This window comes from Lathamus discolor, chromosome 3 (assembly GCF_037157495.1).
Source record: "Lathamus discolor isolate bLatDis1 chromosome 3, bLatDis1.hap1, whole genome shotgun sequence".
Lineage (NCBI taxonomy): Eukaryota > Metazoa > Chordata > Aves > Psittaciformes > Psittacidae > Lathamus > Lathamus discolor.
Window position 1 is genome coordinate 152,657,203 of NC_088886.1, and position 9,904 is coordinate 152,667,106.

The window sequence follows — 9,904 nt, forward strand, 5'->3', positions numbered from 1 at the left end:
CCTCCCAAAGTATAAAGGTGGTGACCACACTGGGAACATAAGACCGATCAGTTTCATGATCAACGATTCTATTGTATTACAAGTCATTATCATAAAGTGCAATGAGACAAAAACCTTAGCCCAAGCCCCACACTTGAAAAACACCAACACAGCAAATACCGGCTCTATGTAATGTACAGCATTCTGAAACTGTGAGATCAAGAGAAACAACTTTGAGAGCCAATAGATCAGCATTGTGACGAGTGACTATTAACCCGGTCAGATCTGTCGTTATCTCAACCCTTCATGCCCCACAGTGGACGCCAAAAAGAACTGTCGTGGTTTAAATCCAACCACAAAAGCTCGTCCACTTACTCCCCCGCCGTTTTCTTTTTCTCCCTCTTTCTTTCCTTCCCCCGACCCTTCCCGCTCCCGGAGGGATGGGGAGGAGAATCAAGAGAATGTAACTCCCAGGGGTTGAGATAAGAACAGCCCAGTAACTAAGGTATAACACAAATCACTACTGCTACCACCAATGATGATATTGATTAGAGAAAATAACAGGAGAAGAGAATACGATACCATCGCCGAATGAGTTCGACCCCCCCAAAGAGAGATCGTGCCCTTCCGGGTAACTCCCAGTTACCTCCCTGGGCATGACGTACTGTGGTATGGAATACCTCTTTTGCTAGCTTAGGTAAGGTGTCCTGTCTCTGCTTCCTCCTGGCCTCCCCTCATTCCCGGCAGAGCATGAGACTCACAAAGTCCTTGGCCAGAATAAACATTACTTAGCAACAGTTAAAAACAACCGGTGTTATCAGCTCTCTTTCCAGGCTGGAAGTCAAAACACAGAACTTGCACCATAGAATCATAGAATCATAGAATAGTTAGGGTTGGAAAGGACCTCAAGATCATCTAGTTCCAACTCCCCTGCCATGGGCAGGGACACCTCACATTAAACCATCCCACCCAGGGCTTCATCCAACCTGGCCTTGAACACTGCCAGGGATGGAGCACTCACAACCTCCCTGGGCAACCGATTCCAGTGCCTCACCACCCTAACAGGAAAGAATTTCCTCCTTAGATCCAATCTAAACTCCCCCTGTTTAAGTTTTAACCCGTTACCCCTTGTCCTGTCACTACAGTCCCTGATGAAGAGTCCCTCCCCAGCATCCCTATAGGCCTCCTTCAGATACCGGAAGGCTGCTCTGAGGTCTCCACGCAGCCTTCTCTTCTCCAGGCTGAACAGCCCCAACTTCCTCAGCCTGTCTTCATACGGGAGGTGCTCCAGTCCCTTGATCATCCTCGTGGCCCTTCTCTGGACTTGTTCCAACAGTTCCATGTCCTTTTTATGTTGAGGACACCAGAACTGCACACAATGCTCCAGGTGAGGTCTCACAAGAGCAGAGTAGAGGGGCAGGATCACCTCTTTCGACCTGCTGGTCACGCTCCTTTTGATGCAGCCCAGGATACGGTTGGCTTTCTGGGCTGCGAGCGCACACTGCAGCCGGCTCATGTTCATTTTCTCATCGACCAGCACCCCCAAGTCCTTCTCTGCACGGCCGCTCTGAACCTCTTCTATGCCCAATCTGTAGCTGTGCCTGGGATTGCTCCGACCCAGGTGTAGGACCTTGCACTTGTCATGGTTGAACTTCATAAGGTTGGCATCAGCCCACCTCACAAGTGTGTCAAGGTCCCTCTGGATGGCATCCCTTCCCTCCAGCATATCAACCGAACCACACAGCTTGGTGTCATCTGCAAACTTGCTGAGGGCGCACTCAACCCCACTGTCCATGTCAGCGATGAAGATGTTAAACAAGACCGGTCCCAACACCGATCCCTGAGGGACACCACTCGTTACTGGTCTCCAGCCGGACATTGAGCCATTGACCACAACTCTTTGTGTGCGGCCATCCAGACAGTTCTTTATCCACCGAGTGGTCCATCCATCAAATTGGTATCTCTCCAATTTAGAGAGAAGGATGTCGTGTGGGACAGTGTCAAACGCTTTGCACAAGTCCAGGTAGATGACATCAACTGCTTTACCCTTGTCCATCAGTTCTGTAGCCCTATCATAGAAGGCCACTAAATTGGTCAGACAGGATTTCCCCTTAGTGAAGCCATGCTGGCTGTCACCAAGGACCTTGTTGTTTTTCGTGTGCCTTAGCATGCCTTCCAGCAGAATCTGCTTCAAGATTTTACCAGGCATAGAGGAGAGACTGACTGGTCTGTAAGCACCAGTTACTAAGAAGGAGAGAAACGGCCACTGGTAAACCCAGGACAAAAAACCACATCACTACTGATGACAACTCATCACTGTATTCTTAATTGCTCTGTTAATGATACAAATATGTATTTTGTTCACTGATTTTTCATAAAATTTCATTTCAACATAGACTTATGGATTAACAACAGAAAACATATTAAGAAAGTTGTCTTAGGTTACTATATATACACAAATAGTATTTATATATATAGTATTTATATATAAAAATACTATTTATATATAAATACTATAAGTATAAAAATACTATTTATTCAGGATACATTGTAATTTTCCTTCATTATGCAGATTCTATATATAAGAAAGATAACATAGGTTGCTATATATACATATATAGTATTTATACCTATATAAAAATAGTATTTATATATATAAGTAGTATTTATATATATAAGTACTATACATAGTATTTTTATCTAAATAGTATTTATGTATATAAATCTATATATATTTATATATTGCTATTTAGAAATATATAAATTTATATACAATACCATTAATACAGAATATCACCATATGATAAATTAATAATATTAATATTTCATATATTGATATACTTTCATATATAAATATTTTATATATAAGTATATATATAACAGCCTTACCAGGCTGTTTCTTTCTACTCAGGGATTAAAGGACAGAAAAGATTTCTGTTTATCTATTTAAAGGTATTCAGGAATCAAAGGCCAGAAGAGATTTTTGTTTATCTATTTATAGGTAATGTTTCTTTACCTGAAGAAAACAGGTCTTGAAAAAAATGGGAGTTTGTCTTTCTCCTCACTTAAAAGGACTGCACATGAGCAATGACTCAAACACTACATCCAAAATGACTGTGATGCTTCAGATTGGACCCGGGGCCTAACTGACTCTGCCACTAAAATTTTAACCTTAAAATAAACATTAAACTGAAGCACCCTTTGCTACATAAAATGAAGTACATTTATATATCTTTAAAAAATTATGAATTAAGCTTTCTACAATAAATGTGTCTACAATATTGCCAATGAAATATACATTACTAAAGACTACCTCAGGTGGCAGTCACATGTACGAGAGGACTACAGAATGCCCAGATGAAAAACTAAAATTAACTTACATCATGAGTTCTGCTCGCCATTCATGGTCTTGCTCTTCAGTCTGGTTTAATACTTTAACAATCTGAGAAAGGCTGGGAATAAGGCAATAGCGGAATCCAGGCTTAAGATACGGCCTTACAAGTTTCCAATAAAGAACTGAGGCATTATATATCAAAAAATAGTATCTGAAAAATAAGAATCAAGAATTAAGTATTTCATGGACTTAGGTAGACATAAAATTATAGATGGAGCATTTTAAGACACTTTTAAGCAGCAAAAATTGGGACTTTTACCATGTTTAAATAAGAACCAATCCTGGATAAGAACTGAGAACAGCCCAACACAAAAACATGGTAGTTCTTGCAACTATACCCAGTAATTAACCACTTAAAAGAAGCTAACATGGTGCTCTCTGTTATAGACCATAAATATAAAAAGGAAAGAAACGCTCAGATGTATCTATCAGCCTTAAACAGGCTGATTCATCTCATCTTTTTAAGATTGTTCAGTACTCTTACATTGCAACATGCACAGCAGTTGAGGAAGTGCAGAAGTACAGTAACAAAATGGAAGGAAAATCCACAAATGAAAGAAAACCCTGAACAGCACAACCCCAGACTACCTAGTGAAAATCTGACACAATCAGCTGAGACATTAGGCCAAACAGTGTATCAGTAGAATTTCCTGAGATTTAAAGAGTTAATCCTGTCAATAGGGCCTACCTTTGATCATGGGTGGCAAAATCTATTGCCTTCATAAAAAGCTGCACAAACTTTTCAAATCCTTCCTAGAACAAAAAAACAAAACAGAACAAAAAACCAAAACAAACAAACAAACAAACAAAAAACCCACAAAAAATTAATGCAATTGGAGTATGGCTTTCACAAGTCAGTACATTATTTTTCCTATTTTCAGACCAATATCAAATAAAACATGCTGCCATAATAATTTGCTGATGCAGAAACAGAATAACTAAACATCAGTAGCACTGTCTATTATGTTTTCCTGATTTTAGATTTTAAGACTGTATTTTCAGTTTCTTTCATTTCTGCCAAATTTTAATTATCAGGACTGAAATTTTCCAAACCAGCAAAGCTGTGTAGCTTTTAAGTCTTCAGCAAAGAAGTTTAGAAACACCCAAGAGCAAAGGCAGGAAAAAGAAATAATACTGGTTTGTCCCACTAAAAACTTGAGGTATTACTTTCTTCAGAAAAAGCTCCAACAAGATTTTGAATGGCCACCTGAATGGTGCGTCAGGCATGCTCTTTTGGTCATTAAAGCAGTGGGGAAGCAGCTTTTCAGAGGACACAGGGGACCTGGGATGCCATGCTGAACACAGGCCAGCAGCATGCCCTGGCAGCAAAGATGGCTAACAGTGTTCTGTTAACCTTTCCTTGCTAGGTTCTTGTTAACCCACCTTTGCAGCAAGGTGGCTAACAGGACACTAAGTAAACGTTACCAGCAGGTTGAGGGAGGGGATATTTCCCCTCTGCTCTACTTGGCACTGGTGGGGCCACATTTGGGAGTATAGTGCCCAGTTCTGGACTGCCCAGTACAAGAGACGTGGATACTCTGGAGAGAGTCCAAGAGCCACAAAGATAATGAAGGGACTGGAGCACCTTTCATAAGAGGAAAGGCTGACAGAGCGGGGACTGTTTAACCTAGTCAAGAAGGTTCAGAGAGACAGAACTGAGTAAATAGAACTCCAAGAGTTGGGACTGATTTATTGGACTCCACGACTGGCATAAGAAGGTTACTGAGCAATGAGATGCAACTACCTACATAAGAGAAAAGCAGGTTTAAGAGCCTGAGAGATATTAGACACTAAAGCAGAAAAGTTGCACTTGGCCCCTAAGAATACAAGCTTCCTAATCAGCTAACAAGGATTGCTTAGGATGGAAACCAAAATAAGATCAAACATATTTTCTAAGTGAACAACGATTACTAGTCATACAGCATCAGTGTTGTGCCACTCCTACTTTCAGAAATGATCTAGGAACACAGCAGTGAAAAAACTCTACAGCTGATACAAAGTGTATCTTAAAAGCATATTACTGCACACAGCACAAGGAACCAAGTTAGTATTGCTCATTCTGAGACGGTTCTTAACTTCTAAGAAGTTAGAAAGAAGAAACCAGAAAAATTTGGCTGAGATTTAGATAACAGCAGAAACTTGTTTAATTTAGACACATAAAAGAGTAACTGAACATTAGAAAATACTTTTCAAATGTGTATGCAATTTTAAAGGAACCATGGATCAGTTGTTCTGCACATGCACTTGGAGAAGGCAGAGAAAATACAGATAATAAAACAGTGAAAAGATTCTAGTTTGAAAGTTAATTCAAGCCCATTATTCAAAGAAACTACAGCAACTACTACAGAAGCTACTGTCAGGGAAATCTGTGAACACAAATAACACAAATATATCTTAAGCCTATCTTAGAAGGTCAGATATCATTGACAAATTGTCAAAGCTGACTGACCACAGTACAAGGACAATTGAAACACTGAAAACAGATCCCACTTCACTTCAAACTCAGCAGGAGGTAAAAACTGCTCATCATGTACAGCAAGTTACCACCAAACAATAACACACAGAAGCCTTCAGAAGCAGAAGTATCCGGCTGAGCTGCTACCAGAAAGCTTCAGCTCTCATTTCAAAAAGCCACATCTGAAGTACTACATGGAAAGGTCACTGGTCAGTGGTAGAAGCACACTGCTCCAGAAGAGAAATGAACTGTACAACCTCTCCAAGAGCCCCTTTAGTCCTTCAGTTCCACAAGTCTGTGACATGCTTACTGTGATCCTGAATAAAACCTGTAATTATTTTACCAGTTACAGCCAAATTTGATCTGAAAGTATCATATTGACGTAAAAAGTGAAAAGGTTGATTTTAAAACAATCGCCCTCCTAAAAAATATTGCAAGTTTTCTTTTTCCCTCCCCAAAGTGTTTGCAATATTAGTCTAATTCAGCTGGTAAATTCTGTTTATTCCCAAATTAGCCATTAATATATTTTCCTTTGATTTTTGCCAAGTCCTGATTAACCTTGTGTATTTTCCGTGACTGAAAGCAATACGTAAAAACCTATGAAGAAAAACTCTTAAAAACTGTCTTAATACAAACTTCGTAATTTCTCACCAAATTATCTGTAGACAGTGGAGTGTGCAACTGGCCTTGGCACAAATATGCTCTGCCAAGAAACTGGTTCACAGGAAATCTTCCTTTAAAATACATCTCTAGACAGTCTCTGCTCATTTCCAGACACCCCAGCTAAGACAAAAAAAAAAAAAAGGCATTTTAAGATTTTAAAAAATGTATCAAATGATTAAGGTTTCTTGGTTTTTAAAAATGCAGACCTACTAAAAATGTAGTGTCTAACTGCATGTCAGTGTGCGAACATTACTCCATAAAGCTGTATATCAGATTTGTCACAAACTCTTTCAGATTTATTAAAACTTAGACTTTTGTCATTCCAAATGTATAGGAAAATATATCCTTTATTTAACAAAGCTCCCAGATCAATCAGTCATAGAACCCTTCACAGTCAACAAAGTTTACTTTTCTAATAGCCATTAACAGAATCATTAACATACAAGCAAAATTTTTAGTAGAATTTTTAAAGGACAGATATTAGCCCACAGGATTTTGTATGGATGTCAGTGCTGCACCTCAGTTTTCAGACAACAGACAGAATTTGAATGCCTTGCAGTTTGGGAAAAAAATAAAACTGTTTTATTAGAAACTCAGTCTGCTTGAAATCCAATCATTTATACCCATGGATTGAAACAAATACGTCCAAATTAAGAACCTGGACCACATTTTCTAAAAGTCAGCTCAATTAGCAACAGTCTTTCATAATTAGGATGTTATCTTTTCTCCTTTTGCCCAGTAGAGACTGTTCGCAAACACATTTTCTTCAGTCATAACAAAACTGTTACTTTTCAAGTTTATATTCTTATATTACTATTTTGTATTGTTACAGTATACCTTGCATATTAAACTTCACAAACTACATTTTGCTGACTGATTATAAAGAAGTGATAATCTAGAGGCCAAGTTTTAAGTGAAAATGTATGTTTAAACAGTGGCTCTCCAAAAATAGAAAAGTGATGTTTTTCACTTCAGGGATTATTTTTAAGTAGTAACTTTAACAACTCTAAATACAGTATGCCATATAAATGTTTTTATTCAATAAACTGCCTAAATGACAAACCTGAAATGCTTGTTCAGCACATAAAACATATAAGTCAGTGCTGAAGTTATCAGATGAGTCAACTGCAAATTTTCCTTGACTGGCTGATTTGATCAACTCATAAGCATTCTTCAAAGCCTGAACATCTGAAATTAAAAAGGAATAAAGAATGTAACAGGTAATTTACACTTCAAGATGGACCAGCAGACACGGTGGCATTATTTCAAACAAACTATAAGGCATCCTCTTTCTCCTTTACAGAAATAAATAATGCTTGAGGAAAATAATATCAAACAAATGTTGTTCCAAGTCAGCCACGGTTGTAAAATGAGGAGGCATTAACAACCAACCCTCCTGCAGTTTAAAATCACCAATGTTAGCACATGAGAAAGCAAACTAGTTCGAGGGCCCGATTCAGCACACTGAACTCAACAGTACTCCTTCTCTTGACACAGAAATTAAGCTGTTACACGACGTAAACTTGTCTGGAAGAAAACTAGATTCAATTAACACCACTATAGCAGCTCCTTCTCTTCATAGCTAAGAAGCACAGCCAAAGCATTCAGAGAAGAAACACGTTACCTACGTATTTAGCAACAAAACAGATTAAGATCAAGCAGTGAGCGTGTTTAAAGTGCGGTTTTTCTCTTTGAAAGGCGGGCGAGACTTCTTCCCCCCTTGCCTCTGACCTCGGCATCTCTCGGCCGCCAAGAGCCGCTCCCTGACGGCCAGCTCCATGCCGCGCACGGCGCCGGGCCCCGCTCGGCCGCCCCCACGAACTTTCACCCCGAGCGACGGAGCACGAGGCTTTTTCCGACGAGCCTGGCCGAGCCACCGAGAGAACCGGCGGCGGGAGGCGTCCGCCCGGAGAGCCGCAGCCAGGGCGGCCCCGCTGCGGCCTCCAGGCCCCCTCCCCGCGCCCGCCGCTGCTCCAGACTGCCGTTACCCTTCGGGCGCGCGTGTCCCAGCAACGCTCCACAACAGATCCCGGTAGGCGGGAGGGGCCAACCCGCGGCCCGCCCCGCCGGCCCTGCCCGCTGCCGCGCTACACTGGGGCCGAGAGCGGCCCCTGGAAACAGCCAGCCAGCGGCCAGCCAGCGGCCGCCAGCGCGGCGTGAGGCGTCTCGACGGGTCCTTCGGAGGGAAAGTAAAAACATCCTCCTCCGGTAACGATCGTTGCTGCCTTTTAAGCAGTGTTACCGCTGCGGCTTGTGCCACGGCACACGTCACCTACTCCCTCTAAAAACCAGTGCATGTAACGCACACTTTCGTGATTAAACTGTAAAAAATCACTTCTCAGCCAGCCGCAAGGCAGCAAAGGCAATGACTGGTAGCCTCCTGCCGATGAAACTGTTACTGAGAAATGATGTCACTGGTACTTTTTGTCCCTGTCTTGAGAGCTTTTAACATGAAACCTTTGGAAATAAAGCATACACCACCAGTGACAGAAGCCTGGGGAGCAGGCAGAACAAAATGCCAAAGTACGTTTTCATCATTTCTGCCAATGCAGAGAGGAGCCATAGGCTGGAGTATAAACGATTCTCTTTTGAAACTTGTTTCACTGCATGTCACCAGGCACAAGTTTATGATAAAGAAAAAATAAACGAAACCTAAACAAACAAAACCAACCAAAATAAACAAGCAAAAAAAAAAAAAAAAAAACCCACACAAAACCTTCAGAGAAAAACAGTCCAGGAAACAGTCAAAAAACCCCTGGAAGCTCCCAGACTGCCCTGACATGAGGACACAAAATGAAGCATTTAGGCCTTCATGATTTCCCCCAATTGCTTCTTCATTGCAAATTCTATGAGGTAAATTACCATAGTCATGAAGACAATAGAAAGGCTTACATATATAAATTCAATTTTAAACCTAAGCCCTTTGCACTTTCTGCTAAATTGAAATTCTGTGCAGGCCAGGTATTCAATTCCAATGGACAGAACACATCACTCTTATGCGTTGTGTTGCTGGTGACTTTCCAGAAACATTTTCTTGCAGCCATCCTTAGCTGAATAAAAGATAAGTATTAGCAGGGCCATAAGGGTAACAAAAAATATAAATGGTAAGTACAATGAATTCTTTTGCTAGAGGCCCAGCCCCTGAATAAGGCACACATGCTGCGTATTTCAGAACAGTAGAAGGTCCTTCGGTTTACGAAGCATGGGAAACATTGCAGATATGTACAAGAATCTGACGAGAATTCAGCAGTAGACTGCTTCCTGTTCTCTGTCTGTACACAAAGCCCTCTGAAATTAAGTAACTTGTATGAATGTTAATAAATATGTATATGCTTGTATAAATGTTAATAAGTAAGACTCATCTGTGTACTTTAGGTGGGAAACAAAACCCTATAGTGAACCTGCGGTGATTT

General features: G+C 40.7%; 1 protein-coding gene across 1 annotated transcript in view; it reads right to left on the bottom strand.

Moving 5' to 3' along the window:
- The window catches only part of CFAP46 (cilia and flagella associated protein 46), a 90,006-nt gene extending 81,497 nt beyond the window's left edge, over positions 1–8,509 (bottom strand). The window contains exons 1-5 of the mRNA XM_065672511.1: positions 8,223–8,509; positions 7,555–7,679; positions 6,480–6,611; positions 4,062–4,126; positions 3,360–3,524 (exon numbers count right to left, since the gene is read on the bottom strand). Coding sequence (XP_065528583.1) covers positions 3,360–3,524; positions 4,062–4,126; positions 6,480–6,611; positions 7,555–7,679; positions 8,223–8,271 — 536 coding nt within the window. The 5' untranslated portion in view covers positions 8,272–8,509. The remainder of the gene's footprint in view (positions 1–3,359; positions 3,525–4,061; positions 4,127–6,479; positions 6,612–7,554; positions 7,680–8,222) is intronic.
- Positions 8,510–9,904: the final 1,395 nt, after the last annotated feature.